Source organism: Megascapheus bottae, chromosome 10 (assembly GCF_031878675.1).
Source record: "Megascapheus bottae isolate mThoBot1 chromosome 10, mThoBot2.hap1, whole genome shotgun sequence".
In the NCBI taxonomy this organism is placed as follows: Eukaryota; Metazoa; Chordata; class Mammalia; order Rodentia; family Geomyidae; genus Megascapheus; species Megascapheus bottae.
The window spans coordinates 7255824-7278755 of record NC_143518.1 but is presented as its reverse complement, the minus strand read 5'-3'; the positions used below and the strand labels follow the sequence as shown (position 1 = coordinate 7278755).

The following is a 22932-nucleotide window of genomic DNA, read 5'->3' as shown; positions in this document are numbered from 1 at the left end:
CACCCTGCCATTTTGTTCTGTTTGTCACACAACTAAAAGCAACAAGCCAACTAATCATGGATAATAACAAATGATGGTGAGGATGCAGCCAAAATGGAATTCTATTATACTGTTGGTGGGAATGTACGATTGTTCAACCACTCTGAAAAGCAATGTGGACATTTCCACACAAGACTAAAGCATAGAACTATGCTATGGGCCATCCTCCCTTGCAAAATATTTGTTTTATCTTTTAATTATTATCTTTGAGTAGTTGTATAAAACAGTTGCCAGTTAGCAAAGCAGTTTATTAATGCATTATATCTTGATCAATATCATTTCTTTCAACATTCTTACCCATCCTTCCTCTAGAATATTTTAGAATGTACATTGGATTCTTGTCTGCATTTCCCCCTCTTCTCTTCATTTGTCTGTCCTTTCCCCTTGATTCCATTCCGCTCTTTTTGAGTGTCTGCTTCCTGGTATTTTATTTTGTTGCTACATTTGTATACACTTTTTTTTGGGGGGGGGGTCATAGGGATTGAACTTGGCTTGAGCGCTGTCCCTGAGCTCTTCAGCTCAAGGCTACTGCCCTACTCTTGAGCTGTTGGGAGCCAGAGTGGAATGAAATTGTACCTTGATTTGCATCAGACAATGGCTTTATTGTCTTATTGTTTTATGGCCTTATTCTGTTTAAATGACCTGAGATTTACCATATGAATGTAACAGCTGGAAGTTCCCTGGTTTCAAGAAGGGATATAAGCCTGGAGTTGACAATAAACAAGGCTGCAGTTTTTACCTGGGAGGCAGACCTCCGGGGCGATGTGTTTGTCTCTCTTCTATTTTTTCCAGTCCCTGCCCCCTATTTCAGGAACCCCAATTTGCTGCCAGTAGGCCCCAGCATTGAGCCAAGCCCCACTTCCTGATTTTTTCTAGAGGTGAATTGAAAATCAGGGTTTCTCAGGTCCTTTTATGCCCAGGCCTGGCTTTGAATCTTGATCCTCAGATCTCAGCCTCCTGAGTAGCTAGGATTACAGGTGTGAGCCACCGCACCCGACTGTATACACTCTTATACCACTCAAACTATTTACTTATGAGTTTATAAGCTAAATCTATATTCTACATAGAAGGGAAACATGCATCCTTTGTCTCTCTGGGTCTGACTTAATGTAATTTTTTCCCCGTCTTTTCATTGCTTTATAAATGATACAGAATCATTCTAATGGATGAGTAAAATTCCATTGAGTACATATACCACATGTTCTTGATTTATGCAGCAACTGAAGGACATCTGGTCTGATTCCACACCTTATCTATAGTGAATAGTGTTCTAGTGAACATGGTTATGCTGCTGGTTTTATTGTATCCTTGTTTTGTATTTTTTTTTTTTTTTTGCCAGTCCTGGGCTTGAGCTCACGGCCTGAGCACTGTCCTTGGACTTTTCTCAAGGCTAGAGCTCTACCACTTGATCCACAGTGCCACTTCTGGCTTTTTTCTATATATGTGGTACCAACTAATTGAACCCGGGTCTTCTGACTAATCGAACCTGGGTCTTCATGCATGCTAGACAAGCACTCTAGCACTAGGCCAAACTTCTGGCCTCTGTTTTGTAATCTTTTAGGTAAATGCCAGGAATAGTATTGCTGGGTCCTCAGGTAGATCTATAGTAGCTTTTTGTTTGTTTGTTTGTTTGGTGCTGGTTCTGGGGCTTAAACTCAGGACACTGTCTCTTAGCTTTTTCCATTCAAGACTGGTGCTCTATCTCTTGAGCCACAGCTCCATTTCAGGCCTTTTTGGTAGGTTAGTGGAGATAAGGCACTCCCAGACTTTCCTACCTGGGTTGGCTTTGAGCCATGATCCTCAAATCTCAGCCTCTTGAGTAGCCAGGATTCTAGGAAGGATCCACTGGTGTCCAGCTGTAGGTTTAATTTTTTTGAGGAACCTCCCCACTGCCATCCAGTGTGGTTGAACAAGCTTACATTCCCACCAACAGTGCATTAGGGTTCTTTTTGACTGCATTCTCACCAACATGCTATTATTTGTTTTTTTGACAATAGTCATTTTAACTGTGGTGAAGTAGAATCTCAGTGTTGTTTTGAGTTGCATTTCCTTTATGGCCAAAGATGTTGAGCATTTCTTCCTGTGTCTATTGGCCATTTTTTTACTTCTTGTGAGAAGACTCTTTTTAACTCATCAGCACATTTATCAATTGGGTTGGCTTCATGAGGGAGTATTTGTTTAAGTTCTCTGTACATTCTAGATATTAGGCAATTGATGTGTAGCTGGCAACACTTTCCCATTTTGTAGGGGTTTTTTTTTGTCTTACTGGGAATCCTAGCAAGAGCAATAAGGCAAGTGAAAAGCATAACAGGGATCCAAATAGAGAAGGAAGAAGTAAAATTATCCCTTTTTGTAGTGACATGACCCTGTACTTAAAGGATCCTATAGACTCCTCCCCCAAGCTACTAGAGCTGAGTCAAGACTTGGCTGAGGTAGCAGGATATAAAATCAACCCACAAAAATCAGTAGCATTTCTGTACCCCACACTATTAAAGATTCTACCACCTTAACACTGCCGCATTGTGGATCAAGCTTCCTGTGTGTGAGCCTTTGTTGCTACATTTGCGCTTGATTCAAACCTTTCCTCACTTTATTAGAAGTCAATCTTGCTTAAGATAAAACATAATAAAAAAACCTCCAAACATAGAGCCCAGTGCTTCCAGTTTAGGCAATTACAGCTATGACTATTTTACTCTTCATTCTTGTAACACATTTTCTGAGTAATTTCTTACAAACCTGCTCAAACTTGCAGCCCATTTTGTCTTTAATCTTGGCAATCATACCAGAGTTCTTTTGTCAATTTCAGTTTGATTTAATTCCATTTATATATCTGTCAAAGTTTCTAAAGGCCTTAGGCTTAACTGGTGATTTATTTTGTTGTTTCAGATTTTTAAGAGAAAGGAGAGATATGAGGGTATACATTTAATCTACCAGCTTCTGTTGTTTACAACTAACATCAAAATAAAGACAGGAGTGCCACATTAGTGAAGACAATTTTATAGAGGCAGCACTTATAAAAACAAAATACATGAGTAAAATTTAATCACTCACTGAAAACTAGAAACTTTACATATTAACAAAGTATTTTAAAGCAACCAACTGAACTGTTAAGTGCTTATGTATTATTTAAGGCAAATATTTAGTTATAAACCAGATCTTCAAGTAAGAGAAAAGAACAATCATACACTGTTCAAATCAATTACAGCAAATTTAAGCTTTACTACATTATGAAATACTCTTGCATATCAAGAAAATAGAGCCCATGATTAATAATATTTCCATTTTCACATTTTATAGTAAAGAATCACATTTGGTTTCCAATTTATGGAGGATAAACCTACAAATTTCAAATTTTACTTGTCTGTAAGCATTCAGTAAAGTGTGTGCTTTAAGCTGATCATTTTCCCAGCTAGGGACATGCACTATGATCTTTTACTGGCATGTTGGCCATTCAAGGCACATCAGATCAAGAGGGCAAACACAGAATACATGGTTGCTAAATTGTGTTTTTTGATAGGCAAATGTTGAGATTCTGACTTTATGAGCTTATGGTGGGTTTATTGAGAAGAAAACTAACCATAATTGAAGGAAAATCTGTCCTCTCTTCCTAGAAAAGCCTGTGAAAAATATCTACTTAAAGTCTTACAATTTTATCTCCCCCTGCATTATCTGATCATAAAGTTCTTTGGTCAATGGAACATAAGATTTTTTCAAGTTATCCATAAAGTAAAGTGGCTCAGAAATATTCAGTGGATCAAATCCTTCTTCTATCAGCTGAAATTTCTGTAGTTTGTATGTCCCTGTTGTCTCCATTTTTTCCTAGGAAACAATCACCAGGATGAATGGAATTATTTATTATCTACAATATTTATTACAGATAAATAAAATATTTAATATTATATGTCATATTATAATAACATTATAGATCATATATTTTAACATTTCTGTCTAATATTCTTTCTATATACTTCTAATTTAACATAAGGAACTTAAAAGGAACTTAGAAACTTTAAGACTTTGATTTATATCTAAATTTTATTTAAAAAACTAAGTCATTAGACATACAAGATTATGAATATAATCAATAAACAGATTATAAGTATGTTTGAAATACATACCTGATGCCAACACATAATGCCAACACAGCATTATATACAGAGAAAACTAGTAGGAGTTAAGTTATTCAAGACAAAACATTGTGATATAAGATTTTTTTGTCATGGGGCTTAAACTCTGGGCTTGGGCATTATCCCTGACCTCTTCAGCTCAAGGCTAGTGCTCTGTCACTTGAGCCACAGCATCAGTTCTGGTCTTCTGGTGGTTGATTGGAGATGAGTCAAAATCTGTGATCCTCAGATATCAGCCTCCTGAGTGGCTAGGATTACAGAGCCACTGGTGCCCAGCTTGATACAAGATTTTTTTTATAAAGGTTATAAAAATTTGTGTTTTCCCAAGAAAAATAAAAGGACAAAGTCAATTTTATTGTAACTGTTCTGTCCCCTGTGCATTATACAAATTTGGTAGGTTAACTGGCAAACAAGCCCTTACCAATCTGTTGGATTTTTATTAAGGTAGCTGTTTTACTCACCTAGCCAAAAGGCATTTCAAGTCATGTATTACTACAATTCATTTATTAAATAAACAATTTGACTGCTAAGTGTCAGGCTTTGTGCTAGCTAGAGCAAATGCTGCAATAAATATAACAGTAATGGCCCATGTAATTTATAGATATTTAATGACACTGAAACATTACAAAAAACTTTTACCAAGCTGCTCTAGTGTTCTGGAATTATCCAATGCCAGGTTTAATGCTTAATGAAGGTAAATTTTGAGTTACCATACACAAAAGACCCTTCTTAAATACAATTGGCTCTGTCAACTCCTCATTCCATCTGAGTGTGCTGTTTAAGAGGATTGGGGAGCGGGTGGGCAGAAGACTGCTATGGTTACAGAAGGACACGAATAACATCCTTTCAGAGTGGGAATTGTTCATGCCTGTTGGTGTCATAGACACATGAAGCTATACAGAAGAATGTATAAAAATACACAAATAACATGCCTATGCATATGTAAACTAGTACAAATTTTAACAGACTAGATTATGTTGATACGTTGGTGATAAATGTAATTTGGAGTAAACTGGACAGACTCTATGTAGGCTTTCTTTCATGTCCATGCACATACTCGTCCTGGAGCTTGAATTCTGGGCCCAGCACTGTTGCTGAGCTTTGCTCCAGGCTTGCTCTCTACAGCTTGACCTGTCACTTCACTTCTGACCTTTTAGTAGTTCACTGGAGATAACACTCTCACAGACCTACCTGCCAGGATGACTTTGAACCATGTTCTTAGATCTCAGCCTTCTGAGTAGCTATGATTATGGGCATGAAACGCTGGTGCCTGGTTCTATATATTAATTTTATTTATTTATTTATTTTTATGCCAGTCCTGGGCTTGTACTCAGAGCCTGGGCACTGTCCCAGAGCTTCTTTTGTTCAAAGCTAGTGCTCTAATACTTGAGCCAGAGCTCCACTTTCAGCTTTTTGTTTTTACTTTGTTGGAAACAAATGTTATGGACCTTCCTGTGTAGGCTGGCTTTGAACTGTGATCCTCAGATAGTCTCTTGACTATCTAGGATTACAGGTATGTGCAACTGCTACCTGGTATATATATTAATTCTTAAAAATAGCTGGAAATCAGCCGGGTACAGTGGCTTATGCATGTAATCCTAGATATTCAGGAGGCTCAGATCTGAGGATCAAAGTTCAGAGACAGCCTGAGCACAAAAGGACCTGAGACTCTTATCTCCAATTAACCTCTAGAAAAATGGGAAGTGAGGCTTGGCTCAAGGGTAGGGTAGTAGTCTTGAGCTGAAGAGCTCAGGGCCAGCGCCCAGGCCGAGTTCAAGCCACATGACCCACCCCCTCCCCCCAAAAAAGTAGTTGAAAATCCACAACTATCTCAACAATTCAAATAAAATACATTACTTTTGTTTTATATTTACTATTAGTATTTCAGAAGGTTTTTGTGAAAATAATCAAAGATTACATAAAATTCTTAAAAGTAAAATATACAGAGGTAATATATATTTTTGTCCAATTAGGCAGTGTGACTTGGCCATAAAGATTGTTTTATAAATGCTTTTAAATGAATAGGGCACAATATTTTGACCATTAGTGGATCTACTTATGATAAAACAATTATATCCAAAAAAAATATCCATGTGATTTCATGTTAACAATTTTTGTTAATGTTAGGAAATTATATTTGATATACAGCATTCAATAAAAGAATGCTTAAATAAAAATGAAGTTAAATTACCTAGCAGTTGAGTAAATTCTTTATACTAATTCTTTACTTTTGAGAGAACCTTCATTCTCAAAGTAAATTAACAGCAGGTTTCCTTAAAGCCAAGTGCCTCAGATTCTGCACACTTCCTGCTAGCCCTCTGATGTCTGCTTAGTGGAATCTAATTCTAGATGAGCAGGGTCAAGTGTCTTGTGAAGAAGCCTCTGAGGCATCTTTGTAAGATGAGGTTTGCCTCACCATCATCTCTGGGACCATCACTTTGTTGTGGTCCTATCTGTCAAGAAAAGAGCCATTCTCTCAGCAGGACAAAGACATATATACCCTAGTTGTTTCATCTTACTTAGGCTTCAAATGTGGTACCAATTAGCACGAACTCTACATCTGTATATTTTTTGTTACTCTTACATTTTCTCATATGGGTAAAATGTACATTATTATTTTAAGGATACAAGGTGAGTTTGCTAGTAAACGAACTTCTGGTTTCCTGGTATTAAATATAATAGTACATTGAGATAGAAAAATTACCCGAATTCTTAAAAATCGTGGACAGGCATATGCTGGGAGAGATGTCACAACTTGTTCATAAATTTCTTCTAAATCTAGAGACTTATTTGGTTTTAAAATAATGGAAGCCATTCCTGCTTTTCCTTCATAACCTGGAAAAAAGTTTAAGCGGAGTCATTTTGAATAAGTCTCAGATGAACATTTTTAAAACTTACATTCTCACCATCACAGAGATATGAAATCTATTGCAGTGGTAATATTCCTAGGAAGAATATGATTTGCTTCTTCAAAAGCATGTTCATAATTGATCCATAATATGAAAGAAAACACTTACTTGAAACAAATTATATTCCTGTGGAATATATATTTTCTGTATTAACCCAAAATATAAAGGACATATTTCTTGTTTCAACTTGAAACTGGTGTTTCCATAATTAGGTATTACTTATTGTGCCATTTACAGACTTTAGTCTAGAAGGAATGGAAGTTTTATCCAGTACCTAGTGGTTACTTACTAATGAAATATTCTCTCCTCTGCTTCTCCTGTATCCTACACACACACACACACACACACACACACACACACACACACACACACAGTGCCTACACATTGGTCATTTTCTCTACCATTTGCACCATCGTGAACTGATCTTCATACACATATTTTTTAAAAGGGTCATAAAGTCTTTTAAATAATTAAATGTAACATCAAATATAAACTAGTTTCTAAATGCTTGAACTGCAACAAGTTCTTCTTCAAGGTGTGTATCCCTGGGCATCACAAGAAAGATAACGCTTCTCCTATTTTCAGCAAGTCACTAACCAGATTTGCAAACGCTGCTTAGAAGTACAGGCATACATTCAAATTTAGTTGGTTTCTTCCCTGTGCATGATGTCTGTTAGTTGAATTAAAGACATTAGATGCCAGGAAAAGACAAGGGTATTTATTAATAAATTTAATTAGGAAAATACATGGAAAAAAACACCGCATTTCACATTTGGTTTCTGAGAATCCTTCAAAGTCTGAACAACGCACCTACCTGTCACAGCTACACCATACACGTTGGTTTCCTGTATGAAATCCAGCATTCCAATAGCATCAGCGACCTCTGTGGTTGCAACGTTTTCTCCTTTCCACCTAAATAAACACAAATACCAGTTAAAGCATCCTTATTTGAAAATTTAGGGATCAGCTTTTAGCTCTAGTGCCTAGGATCTGGTTCTGTGAAAGCACCAAAAATAACTAAAGACATTTTTATATTTTGGTAACAATTTTGATAGCATTTAATAAAATCTTTTTTTTATTTTTTATTTTTCGCCAGTCCTGGGGCTTGTACTCAGGGCCTTAACACTGTCCTGAGCTTTCTTAAGGCTAGTGCTCTACCACGTGAGCCAAAGCACCACTCTGGCTTTTTCTGAGTATGTGGTACTGAGGAACTGAACCCAGGCCTTCATGAATGCTAGGCAAGCACTCTACCACTAGGCCACACTTGTGGCCCAAGCATCAGATTTTTATTTAAAATAACTTTTAAGTTTTACAAGTATAAATGTATTACAAGTATTAAATGTATTATTTTAATTCATTAAAATGACAATGATATTATTATTTAAAAAAAACCAAACCCTTAATAAGGAAACTAAAAAGATGGCTTAAGACCATCTTTGCCTCTGATGCTTGAGAGACTATGTATCCCTGGAACAGAAAGAGAATGTGCGGATGTATGCCTTGCTTATTTACCATGTACTGTCTGTCTTCTATGGGTACTGACTACTTACTAATGCAAGAGAATTTACTACACCTAAATTAATATTAGGAAACAGAAAAGAAGATAAAGTGATAATTTTTTCTGCTTTGATTTTTATCATTATGTAAAAAAATTGCCTTATATTTGACCAAACTACCGATTATACCTCATTTCTATTTTCTATGTGTGTAAGTCTAAGTGGTATACGTGTGTGTGTGTGTGTGTGTGTGTGTGTGTGTGTGTATGTGTCCAAGTGTTATGGTTAAATTTGGTTCAAATTCACAAACTCCTTTTTAATATATATACAAAGAAGTACACAAATTTGAACCAAACTCACCTATTAAAATAATGACAAAACATATCAAAATTCAACTTATAGTTCCTAGAAACAAGAGAATCTATTTGTAAATAAGGGGGCATTGTGGAGTCAAAGGCCAGTTGTCTCCTGAAAGTAGTGAGACTGGAGTCTGATATTTCCATGGACTAGTGGATCACAATTACAAAATAAGCCAGGCAAACAATAGGAGCTCATACCTGAAAGTGTCTCCAATCCGGTCCCAAAAGTAAATGAAATTGTCCTGATCTTGAACCATCAAGTCTCCTGTGTTAAAGTAAACATCTCCTTTCTTGAAAACATCGAAAATCAGTTTATTTTTTGTATGTTTGTAAGAACCAGCATAGCCAAAGAAAGGATTCTTTGTATTTACAGGAGAAATAAGAAGTCCCGGCTCTCCTGTAATAGAAACAAACATTATTTTTAGTCATCTGAACACAACTATTGTTAAACACAGTATGAAGGGATCTAAATTATACTCTGTGGGGCAGAGAATGTGGCTTAGTAGTAGAGTGCTTACCTAACATGAATGAAGCCCTGGGTTCAATTCCTCAGCACCATATAAACAGAAAAAGCTAGAAGTAGTGATGTGGCTCAAGTAATAAAGTGCTAGCCTTGAGCAAAAGAAGCTCATGGACGGTGCCCAGGCTCTGAGTTAAAGCCCCAGGACTGACAAAATGTCAAAAATAAATAGACAATATCCTGTGAACATAATCACTGTGGCTTGTCTACTTTCCTTCAGTATTATTTCTATTGTATTTGAAGTCACTTACTCTGTGTACCTACATCTGGTCCATCTTTTTTACAGATGAACTCAAACATAGGAACTGCTTTAGAATAAAAACAACCAGGTTTCCCTCATTTGTCATGATCAGTAGAAACCTTGGGCTCTCCTAGCAGAGATTTACAATAGAACAAAACCTAGACACATAAGGCCATATAGAATGCCGCTAAATGAAAGGACCTCCAGGATATAGAAACAAAAGCCATATAATGAGTGATTGTTGTCCTTAATGTACTATGTTATCTCTCATCTCTTTTGCTGTCCCTTGGGTATCTCATATTTTTACAGTATTTCACCTTGTTATTTGATATATTGTATATATATATATATATATGTATTTGGTCATTTGAAATCAGATAGGAAAGGGGGAAAACAAGATGAGGGGCAGGGGGTAGGGGGAGGGATGAGAAGGGGTATCAATATATGTGAAGTAATGCACCTTCTATCTGTGAATATAATGTAACCCTTCTATTAATTACAATAAAAATATATGAAAAAAAACATTACCAAAAACAAAACAACCAAAAGGAATTGTTTGAGGAAAAGGTATACTTTTAGATTAATGACTATTTTTGGTTCAGAGCAACTATTATTTACATAAAATGATACTATTGATACACGTTTTCCACTTTGTAAGTGTCATCTCATTTGTCTTCGACAGAAATATTCTGAAGCTGATACTACAATTATGTTTCACAACAAAAGAATTAAGGTCCAGAAGGGTGAAGTTCATTGCCAAAAACGTGTGAAAGAAATAGGCCTAGAATTTAAACTCAAGTCTTATGATTTTATGAGAAAGTTTTTATAAAACACTATCTCTGATCTGATTAAAATGTTGTTGAAAATTTAAGAAAATTAATTGTTCCCCTGAAATGTGATTCTAGAAATCCTTGACAAATGAGAAATGAGCGGTTGAATGGATGAAAGGTTGAATGAACAGATTTCCCATCTTATACTGAACTAGGGCCACTTATGTTTGAACACATTAATTGAAATCATTTTTTCCAAAGAAATTTGATGAATCAAAGTTTTTCTTTGAAATCTGCAGGGTAAAGATTATTTCTAAGACAAGACAAGAAGATAATGGACAGATAATTAAGAAGTAGGCATATCAAATACCAGTATCTGACTAAATTTTGGTAGCTTGATATTATTCTTCAATTTGCTTTTCTTAAATTTGCATTGGGGTGGGATTTAATTCTAGTTATGGTACTGTGATCATTTGGATATTGAAACTGCCTTGTAAAGGAGTAAAGTAGGTCTTTGTGATCAATTACTTTATAAGCAACTCTGTGATTGCATAATCAACATAGCTCTGAGATTCTCGGTCCAATGTCAGCAATAACTGAAATAGTAATAACACACTGGGGTTTTAAATTCTGTGGAAACTCCTCAGAAACTACCCTCTTCTTGGACAGTGTCTGTGAAGTTAACTGAGAGAAATGTAATTGGAAGATACTGATGATATCAGCAGCATTAAAATTCCAACAAGTCAAATTGCATATTAAAGCTCATTAGTTTTTCTTTTTTCCCATATATTTTTATTGTAATTAATAGAAGCGTTACATTATCTTCACCAGATAGAAGGGACATTACTTCACAAATATTGATACCCTTTTTCATGTCTTGGTCCTCAGTTCCCTCCCCCCACCCCCACCCCTCATCTTGTTTTCCCCCCTTCCTTACCCTATTTCAAATAACCAAATAAACATATACACAATATATCAGATAACAAGGTAAAATGCTGTAACAATATGAGATAACCAAGGGCTCATTAGTTTTTCTTTCCTAAGGAACTCAGCAACTCCAGACATCTTGCCTAAGGAAACAGCTTCAAATGTTTCTCTTACCTTTTTTCACAGTGCTACACCAGTTCTGTTTATTTCTCATAGGTTCATCTTTCTGAAAATCATACTTTATCAAGTGAAAAGTGAAAAAAAGCTGCAAAAGAAAGATTAAAAAATGACAAACATTTAGCTATTTGTGTGATGGCATCTACTTACTGATTTTATACTCAATTGAAATGCATGATTAGAATATGGCTTCATGAAAATAAATAATATATGATGCAGTGAATTTGATCTGATTTATATGCTTGCCGGTAAAAATCACATTGAAATGGCTTCATGAAATTAATTAGTTCATGAAATGAATTCAAGCAACATTTTAAAAATGAATTTCCAAATTAACTTTTATATTGTAAATACATAAAACACAGCAGAAAATATGCCATCTCATCCCTTCAGAATTAAAGGTACTTTAGTGTTAACTGTAATGTTAGATCATTGAGTAAAAGATTTCCTGAATTTTTTATCTTGCATGAGTGAAAATCTTCATTAACCAACAAAAAATTACTTTGTTGATGAAAAGGTGAATATGTATATGAGAATCATAAAAGAATGTACTAGTGAGTAGCACTCCCTTGCTTGCATTTACTTTTTCCTTCCTTCCTTCCTTCCTTCCTTCCTTCCTTCCTTCCTTCCTTCCTTCCTTCCTTCCTTCCTTCCTTCCTTCCTTTTTTTGCCAGTCCTGGGGCTTGAACTCTGGACCAAGGCACTGAGCTTCTTTTGCTCAAGACTAGCATTGCACTCTACCACTTGAGCTACAGCTCCACTTCCAGCCTTTCTGAGGAACTAAACCCAGGGCTTCATGCATGCTAGGCAAGCACTCTACCACTAAGTCACATTCCTAGCCTCCCTTTCTCTTTTCTTTTCCTTAAGCCTGGTCCCTACCACTTGAGCCACACCTTCACATCTGGCTTTTTGCAGGTTCATTGCAGGTAAGAGTCTTTCTGATTTATGTGCTTGGGCTGGCTTTGAATTGCAATACTCATTCCTCAACCTTCTGAGTATCTAGGATTGTAGGTATGAGCCACTGGTGGCTAGCACATTCATTTTTTTTTATGTTGCCTTTCACGTTAGCCAACGCTACTCATTCTTAATCATGAATAAGTGATATGAAGGTACAGAAGCAACCTATCATTCAATTATATACATATTCGCATACCTATAGGAAGGCACTCCATTTGTGCAATCATTTAAAACTTTGTTGATAAAGTTCTCTTTTCAATATATTTTAAAATTTCTATGTTTTTTCTTTTAATTTTCATTATTCATTTTTTTGTTTATGTGACACCAAGGAATTGAACCCAGGAACTCATATATGTTAAGCAAGAACTCCACCACTAAGCTACATTCCAAGCCCTTGATAAAGTTTTAATGGAACCAAAATATTTACCATGTAAGTATCAGAACTTTTTGTTCTTATTTTCTTAGAATGTCTAAAAACCAAGGCTACTTTGGGCTGTTTCCTTTGCTAGTCACATTAGTGTGCTCAAGCTAACATCCAGTAGCACTTCCATATGCCATTACGGTGTAAAGGCACAATTAACACGGAATGGGGCTGGTTTAGGTATAATGACAGTTAGCCATGTGAGTGGCCTGCAGGGAAGAAAAATTCTTCAGAATTCTGTAAACAAAAACAGTCCAGGAGAAATAAAGTCCCAGGGTGTGAGTTTTCAAACGGCCCTATTCTTGCATTAGCAAGGCTCAAATGGAAACTGAACTTCTGTAATCATGTTTGCTGGCTTGCTTGTGAAATTGTCACCTATGTGTGTTTTTTGCCCTCAGAAAATCCTGTCTGTCTGAGGCTGGGGTCTGTACCATTGTCTGAGACGTTAGAGTCAAGGTGAGGGCAGTTACTGACTGGCTAATAAAGACTCTGTCATCTTTTACCAGGTCATGGTGTGTGGCTCTCATTTACCACTCCACTTCAATGTGAAATGACAAAGTCATTTAAGCATCCACATCACAACCAAGCTGATTGGAAGTTTCCTTTTAAAACCCCAATATTTGTGTTGCTCTGCCACCTCTGCAGTGACTACTTCACCATGCTGGGATGACACATAGATCCCCACATTCTGACCTGAAGAAATTGGTTCCATCTAAGCAATGCGTGCATACATATACATATATACATACTCACACACATACACATACATATATATACATATATAAACTTTTACAGAACAGTGATTTGAATTTTTTTGGGGGGTGGGTCTTGAACTCTGGGATTGTTGGGCATTGTCCTTGAGCTCTTCAGCTCAAGGCTACTACCCTACCCCTTGAGCCACAGCACCACGGAATTGAGGAATTTTACTAAACTGATTTAGAAAGTATCAAATGATAAAATGAAGTGAGTAAAAATAGGCAAGGAAGACAAATGAGAGAAAGGAGAGAGCAGAAGAGAAATGAATAAAGAAATGGGAAAAGGTGACTATGAATCGTAAACATAGACATGTAGTATCAAAGATGACACACAAACACCTTTGGCTTTTAATCTTAGAAAAATCATTTGTGTTAACATATAACTTACAGAAGCAAATATCAATTGAGCACTTATTCCAAATATATTGCTACGAGTTTAAGAGTTCTATTTAATTTAAGCTTCTACATTTAATCTAAGCACCATGTGTGAGGTATAAATTAATGTTACCCTATTTTAAGGTTAGGGTCAATGGAAGAAGCAAAAGAATAGACACATTATTCTAGACACAAAGATTCTTTATTAGAATGCTAGCTTGTATCTTGTTAGGTTTTGTGTGTAATTGGGATAACAGGATATTGGCTACTTGCCTGGTGGCTGGTGGGAAGAAAGATTCCATTTTTGGACCAGACTTTTATCATCTTGGTATAGCAGGAACAAAGCCTTGCTCATGACTCCTTGTTTTTTAATTCGTTTTAAAACATGATTCATGTTGAAACATTTCCCAACAATGAATGATATCAGCCTGTTATTTCTTTTAGATTAATTTGGCAAGGATAGACACGTGGGAGCCATTCCATATGCAATTACTGTTCAATGTGTCTGTTGGCAGATGCACTGGGCATAGCGGTCCAAAAATTGGGTAATCGTGTAACTCAAATGAAACAGACATAATACAGTTTCTAGCAATAAGTTCCGTTAGTTAGAAGTACAGGTATTCTTCCTACATTCAAAAGGGTCTCCATGATATTAAATCAGTGGCTATGTTTTAATAACACAAGTAAAAGGAGATACCATGTTATATATGGTATATATATATATATATACACATATGTGTGTGTGTGTGTGTGTGTGTGTGTGTGTGTGTGTGTGTGTGCTTCCAGCACACATCTTCCAGAGGTTCCATTCATGAAGGACTGAATGGACTCCCCAGAGCTGTGCAGTCCATACATTCGTGACCAGTGCAGCCCTGTGAGAGTCCTTCCCCAATATGCCTCTGCACACTCAGATTCATGGATTTATAGATTGGGGAAGGGACCCAAAAGTCATTTCCTCCAGGAAGATACAAGGAGACTGTGAACCCAGAGAGAAGTAACTTGTCATAGTTACAAGTCAGTGTCAGAACTAGGATGTCGATGCTCATCTGATAGTGAATTTAACTTTGCTGTAAAGATGTCTAGCCTCCCCCTACAAGTTCTGAGAGCAAGCTCTAAGCAAATCCTCATAACATCACATTTCAAAGAATGGTACTTATTGGAGGGCAACCATAGGCGGTATTAGGATTTAGAAGGGGGTTTCTATGCTACCTGCACCACAAGATCCAGGTAGGAGCTTTAACCATCCAGCCTCACTTCCTTAGAAGCAAAAAATGGATGTAGATCCCACGGCAGAAGGGCTGTTCCACACGACACCACATCTGGAAGATTTGTCCCCTTGCTACTCTCCTACATTCTGACCTAGTTGTTTCTTCCTTAACTCATTTTGATTCACATTATTTAACTGTGATAATCTGTAATTATGAGTATTATAATTTTCAGTAAGGGTCTGGAGTTCCTGTTGCAAATGAGGAAGGCTTATCGATTCCTGAAATTGCCATTCATACTGGAGGTGACTGCAGTCCCTTGCAGAATGCTTCCTATTGTTCATGATGTCTAAAAGATGCTCAATTTTAAGATGCTTACAAAAAGGAGCACATGAAAAGGTTAATCCTAGCTACTTGGGGCAGCGGAATAAAGATCAGGGAATGGAGATTTGAGGCTAGCCTAGTTAAAAATGTTTCTGACTTCATTTCAACCAATGGGGGGGGCACTGTGGTCCTCACCTGACGTCCTCAGCAACATTGGGAAGCATACACAGGGGCATAGCAGCCCAGATTGCATAAGCATAGAATAAGTCATGGCTTAGAGAAAAACCAAGGCAGAAAGCAGCTTGAGGTATGTCTCCAGTGGTAGAAAATCTGCCTAGCAAGTCCAAGGCTCTGAGTTCAGTCCCCACTATCACCATCTCAATACAAAGAAGTAAGAAAATGAGTCATTTTAATTTCATATTTGACCTTTATGATATATCTGTGAGTTTTCTAAATGTTACAATTATTTTGTATTACCAAGTTTTTTATTCCCATTCCACTGACAGATATAATTGGGATCCATCCAAATCTTCTAGGTTTCAGTATATTCAAAACTGACAACAAAACCTTTAACTAAAGGTGATTTTAAGTTCTATTTTTCTCCTAGGTTGGTCAAAACTTTAAATTCAGTGAATTTATAGAGAAGTATTAGATTCCTTATAAAGTCATGGCTATTTTCTTTTCTTTTCTTCTTTTTAAAGAGTTTGAGAAGCTTCTTTGTTTTCTTTATAGTTGAACAACCTAGACAGAATTAAGCTCCTTAGGCAAAGACTTTTTTCTTCTTCAGTTTTTGTATGAAACTGTGAGCATTTTATGCCTTTAGAGAGATCCGAGCTATTTCTCACACTTCACTGTATTACATTGTGCACAGTATGAAGAATAAAACCTTTGTGCTTTAACTTGTTCTGATTCTTAAATGTTCTGTTGAGTGAGTTCATCAGTATATCCTTTGCTGATGGTCATTGTGTACTGTGTCCTTTCCTGGAATGCAGACTTCTCACTTGCCAATTACTGAATCACTGAAGTTTTTAAATGAAGTTTGCTTCTACTAGGATTTAAATAAATTATTTTTCTCCTGGCCCCCCCTTTTTAAAATTTTGCAGAAACAAAAATTAAGTGTATGCAAGATCACTGTGTCTACATTTAACAATTTTTCTCTTTTATATTATTGTTGTGTAGCAATATTGCGAGTGTGTATGGGACTAGTGTATATGTGTGCTAGTGTATTTGACTCCTCTTACCCGTTTCATTTTTAAATCATTCAATGTGATGCTCATTTCTATAGTATTTAGTGTTTACTTTTCATTTCTTTTGTAGATTTTTAATTTCCTTGAAACTTTTCATCCTTTCAACTGTTGCTTTTAAAGATAAATATGTTAAGATTTAAAGGCTAAAAAATATATTTTTTCAAACATTTCTTAGTTATTCTGAGGAACTTCCTATTTGGGTATGCATTTATGTTTTCAGCTGCCTGTTAAGTGGATTTATTTTCCTCCTTTATCATGGTTTATATCCTCAATGGATTTCATATTTATCACTTCCTAATTATTTTTTTCCAATCAAAAATATCTTGGGAAAGGAGAGACTTATCTATGATATTTACTTAAGTTTGTCTATCAACTATGCTGTCACCAAATTTCCTATATTGGTCATCTTCCCGGCAGGTGTACAATAGTATCCCTGAAGTAATATGCATGTAACTAGAACAAATTTAAAAGGATATATGGGCTAAAGAACTCTCCTTTGCTGTCTAACCTCTGTTCTTCACTAAGAAAATGATCTGTTTTGGAGGCTGATTTCCCTCTGAACTAGTAAGCACTATCCTCCATTCAGTGTACTTTTTTGGTCTGAGGTTAGGACTCAATTCCATATCTGATGCTTTATATTTATTTGGCAGGTGCCTTACTACCTGAGCCATCCTCCAACCCCAAGTTTAACATTGTTGATAGCCCTATCTATCACATATCCTTATTGAATGATAATGCAATTACTATGGCTACGTTTTCAGCTTGCCTGACAGGTAATAGATCAACATGTGGGTGAAATGATAACAGACAAACAAGAATCCATATAGTACAAGGGGCAATTCTGTTTTTAAGTTCTGAATTAGGAACCAAAATGAGTTGAACACAGAAGTTTTCCAAATTGGAGACAATCATGACATTTCATTGACATAAGTATAGTCTGACTGGTGAAAACTAGAATATTATAGATTAGTCAAGTCAGACTAACCACAAGTTATCTGCATTAGACTATTTTTTTTGCCAGTCCTGGGCTTGAACTCTGGGCCTGAGCACTGTTCTTGGGCTTTCCTCAAAGCTAGCACGCTACCACTTGAGCCACAGCACCTCTTCCGGATTTTCTATGTATGTTGTACCAAGGAACTGAACCTGGGTCTTTGTGCATGCTAGGCAAGGACTCTACCATTTGGTCAAACTCCCGGCCCCTACATTACACATTTTTTTTTTGCCAGTCCTGACTTGAGCTCAGGGCCTGAGCACTGTCCTTGGACTTTCTCAAGGTTAGAGCTCTACCACTTGAGCCTCAGCACCACTTCTGGCTTTTTTTCTATATATGTGGTACCGAGGAACCAAACCTGGGTCTTTGTGTATGCTAGGCAAGCATTCTAACACTACACCAAACTCCTGGCCCTGCATTAGATGTTTTTAACAACAGCAAAAACACCCACTTGTTTCCATTTCCTGGAATTCATTTTGATAAATATTTCTTTTATATGATCAGAGGCACACAGGCACCAAGACTTTGTGTTTCTCCCTTAAGCACATCAGCCTTTGGTTTCCCTATGTATGAGTGTCTGATCATCATGTGTGCTGGATGTTGTTATACAGTAATCCAGACTCCCAAAGGGGCTTAGGAAGACTAAACCTAGCAAGCAAGCAGTGCAGCAAGTTCTGAAATTTAACAGCACTTCGTATAAAAGTTAATAATATCAACATTTACTTTTTGTTCAGAATGTATTTCTGATCTTCAGCGAGACTTCTGACATTCAAAAACCCCACTATAAACATAGTTTGCTACACCATTCTGTTAGATTTAAAACACTGATGAGACAGACATATGCTGGCTTTGAATGGGAAACGACTGAAAAGATGAGCAAGTGCATATGGGTATCATCTGTGTGTCAGCTACTTCAATCCCCAGACTAGCAAGCCAAGCGCCATGGATGCTGCTCCCAGTTGTTCTTCGATGGGAGGCAGTTCATGAAGGGATGCAAGTAATGCAGGTATAACAAAGTTGGCACAATGGAATGCTTACAGGTTTTTTTTTTTTAAGCCAATGATGGCTTGAGTTAGCAGCTTGACGATCTCCTGAGAACAGGTTTCCCCACTAAGAAAATCAACTGGAGGAGAGGGACCATTGACTATTGGCTCTTAACTGGCTCCAGCCTGTCAATTTTAGCTCTTACACTACTCGTGTCAGTCAATTTGCGAGTTAGAAAGTGAGCTGGAAGGCTCTTTTCTCCTTGCCTAGTCTCTAGAATGTTAAGTATGGACTTATTTGCTCTTTGAAGCAAGACCCAGTGCAAAGAGCAACATTTGGACTACAATTTCATTTAATTGAGTATGATGAGATCGTTCTTGAGGCAGAACATTAAGTTACGTGCTTTCTAGAAAATTTTCTAATTCTTTCAATAAAATGTCAAATTTACTGATATGGACTCCTTCAAAGTAGCCTCTTATTGTCTTAAACATGAAGACAATAGCTAGAGATATGTCCCTTTTGCATTTCTAATGGCTTTCCCTCCATCCAGCTTTAAAAGTCTATTTCTATATTTTAAAAAGTCATATTTGTATTTCCTTTGACATTATTCAATATTTTTTCTGTTTCATTAATTTTGCTCTTTATCATTTCAGTCTTTTTTGGTTCATTTGACATTACCTGTGCTTAATAATTAGCAATATAGATATTAACACAATTCAGCTAATTTTCAGCTATTTCATAGGTCGATGAATTTTTAATGCAATATTCCATTGCAATTAATAACATCTTCCAATTTCTACATGAATTTTCTCCTTTGACTTGGCAATTTAGAAATGTCTTAATTTCAAGTGCAGAGATTACCAACTTGTCCTTTGAAAGTTTATTTTCAACTTAAATAACTAGGGAATGTATTCATAAGTAATCAATTCTTTGATGTCTGAGAATCCTATAGGTCATCCAGGATTGTTGTTATTGTTGTTTCTTTAGTGTTCAAAAAATGGATATTCTTGGTCATGTGTATACAGTTCAAATATTCTCTGTCATTGAAAATTTGTTGGTTTCCCCACTGAATACCTTTTGGTCCATTTTGCTTTGCACATTTTGAAAGTTTACTTTCACATTTATTCTAAAAAGTACTACTGCTGTGTATAAACTGGACTTTGACAATTATTTTGTCCAAAGCAGTTGAAGACATTTGCCTACATTTTTTTTTACTGTTTTCATTGTTGCTATAAAGCAACCAACTGTTAATATTTTACCCCTATAAAGGTGACTTTTTCATCTGCCTTTATGATTTTACTGGTATCTTGGCATAATTTCTAAATAAATCATTTCTTAGAAGTGTATACATAAGTTCAAATGATGTAAATGGTAAAAGATAGGAATTAGTGAAGAAAGCAACCAAGGAAAATGGAAAGGGTTGAATTAGTAGATAATGGGACTTATGTTCACTATTTACATGTTATATCAGTAAAATTTTATATTTATTCTGAAAAGAACTACTGTTGTGTATAAACTGGACCTTGACAATTATTTTATCCAAAGCAGTTGAAGATATATGCCTACAGTCTTTGCTATTTTCATTGTTGCTATAAAGCAACCAGCTGTTAACATTCTACCCCTACAAAGGTGACTTATTCATCTGCCTTTATGATTTTACTGGTTTCCTGGCATAATTTCTAAATAAATCATTTCTTAGAAGTGTATACATAAGTTCAAATGATGTAAATGGGGAAGGTTGGAATTAGTAAAGAAAACAACCAAGGAAAATGGAAAGGGTTGAATTAGTATATAATGGGACTTATGTTCATTATCTACACATTGAAACAGTAAACTTGAACACTGAACAAAATTAAATCTCTCTCTTTTTTAGCAGAAAAATTTGGGAGATGAGGAGTTTGAGTAACTGATTGCAGCCATCAAGCCCTCCACACACAACTTGTGTTTACTCAAAATTGTAAGCAGGAACAGTGGCTCATGGAATTTAGGAGGCTGAAGTCATGACAATAGAGGTTTGCAGTCATCCCTGGCAAAACGTTGACAAGACCCTATCTCAACAGAAGAAGCTGAGTGTGGTGGCATGTAGTTATCACCCCAGGTACTCGTGAAGAGCAAATAAGAAAACTGTGGTCCAGGCCAGCCGAAGTTAAAAAGGGAGACCTTATCTCAAAAATAGCCAGAGCTTGTTTTCTAAAAACTAAGTGCCAGTGATTGTATATAGAGATTCCCTTCTTAAACACTTGTTTGTTAAACATGCCATTTAAAATATGATGTAAAAATCAGTGTTAATAAATTCTTTAATAAAAAAAAACTAGACATAAAAAAATAGCCAGAGCACCAAGGACAATAGAGAACCTAAGAAAGCATAAAGCCTTGAGTTCCAATCCAAGTACCACAGCCAAACATACATATGTACATACATATTTACATGCATACACATTTACATACTCACCTATATACTAAGAAATTGCAACTGCATTTACCCTACTGTGTAAGCACAAACTTCAGAGTTAGAAAAGAGAATTAGCAGATCTTAACACATCTCCATGAATAAAATAATACACTTACTTTGTAAAAAAAGTTTGTTCTTCCCACAGCTCCAATCTTGCCAGTGTGATTCATGAAACAAATGTTCCCTTCAGTAGCTCCATAAAGTTCACACATCTTGATATCCCCAAATCTGTCGACGAATTCTCTCCAGACATCACTCCGGATACCATTTCCAACCGCCAGTCGCACTTGATGACCCTTTTCTTCTTCTCTCTGTGGGAGGAAAGATTTTGCTGTAATGAATTCCAAATCCCAATTCTTTCTTTCATCATTATTACTTAAACAGGAAAAGATCCTGAAAGCTGCATGGAAGCTACATACATGTATCTGAAGGAGAGAGATAAAAAAATAGCTTGTGTACAAGTGAATCTAATAGGTTGTGAAATTACCAATGACCACGATTAATAGTGCTTCTATCTACACATCTACAAAAAGTACTTTTTAAATTCTAGGTATTGTAGATTATTGACAATCTTTTTTTTTTGCAAGTGCCAGGGACAAATGAAAGTATATTTCAAGGGAAAACAAGCATTCATTTTGTGATGTTATAAAATATTTATGTATATTCTTGTGTGATCATTTATTAGAAATAAAAATTTCAAAAAGATGTTGACAACTATAATCTTAGCTCCTCAGGAGGCTGAGACATGAGGACTGTGATTTGAAGCCAGCCCAGACAGGAAAGCTTATGAGACTCTTACCTTCAATTAACCACCAAAAAGCCAGTGGCTACCATGGTAGAGCACCAAGACCAGTACACACAGAAAAATAAACTCAAGAGACATTTCCAGACAAATGAAAATGAAAACTAAGGATTTTAGTAGAATGATACGAATACTCTTTAACACCAAACAAAAATAACATAATACAGGAGCAAACAAACAAAAGCAGGGGGAAATGAAGGGGCCAGAAAATGTAATGTATCATTACACAGGAATGACCCTGGATTCTCTAAATTAAAATTAATGTGTGCCTATATATAGGTCATAGATAGTCTGACCTATAGTATACAACAATTAAGATGTAATTTTGAAATTGTATGTTACACATAAACAGTAGTCTGATATACACAAGCATATTTATAAAACATATTCATGAGGGGTTGGGAGTTTGGCCTAGTGGTAGAGTGCTTGCCTAGCATGCATGAAGACCCAGGTTCAATTCCTCGGTACCACATACATAGAAAAAAGCCAGAAGTGGTGCTGAGGCTCAAGTGGTAGAACTCTAGCCTTGAGAAAAGTCCAAGGACAGTGCTTAGGCCCTGAGCTCAAGCCCAGGAATGGCAAAAAAAACAAAAAAAACCATATTCATGAATATAAAATATATGTATGTGTATATGTGAATAAATATAATTTGAACTATATAGAATATGATTGCTAATTGTAATTAATTATATTTTTAACGCAATTATCATGAACTTATCTTTTCAATGTTTTGTGTAGCAAATACCCCTAGATGCTAAAAACTGCTGATAATAGTATGAATAACTTTCAGTAATTATATGGGTAATCTGTGAAATTTGTGATGTAAGTCACAATGGTTTATCTCTTCAGAAGTA

General features: G+C 36.1%; 1 protein-coding gene across 1 annotated transcript in view; it reads right to left on the bottom strand.

Moving 5' to 3' along the window:
• Positions 1-3267: 3267 nt before the first annotated feature.
• Positions 3268-22932, bottom strand: part of Slc27a6 (solute carrier family 27 member 6) — a 45166-nt gene continuing 25501 nt past the window's right edge. Inside the window, exons 6-11 of the mRNA XM_090339693.1 lie at positions 21393-21587; positions 11563-11653; positions 9129-9327; positions 7890-7987; positions 6871-7001; positions 3268-3858 (exon numbers count right to left, since the gene is read on the bottom strand). Of these exons, the coding sequence (XP_090195819.1) occupies positions 3682-3858; positions 6871-7001; positions 7890-7987; positions 9129-9327; positions 11563-11653; positions 21393-21587 (891 nt within the window). The 3' untranslated portion in view covers positions 3268-3681. The remainder of the gene's footprint in view (positions 3859-6870; positions 7002-7889; positions 7988-9128; positions 9328-11562; positions 11654-21392; positions 21588-22932) is intronic.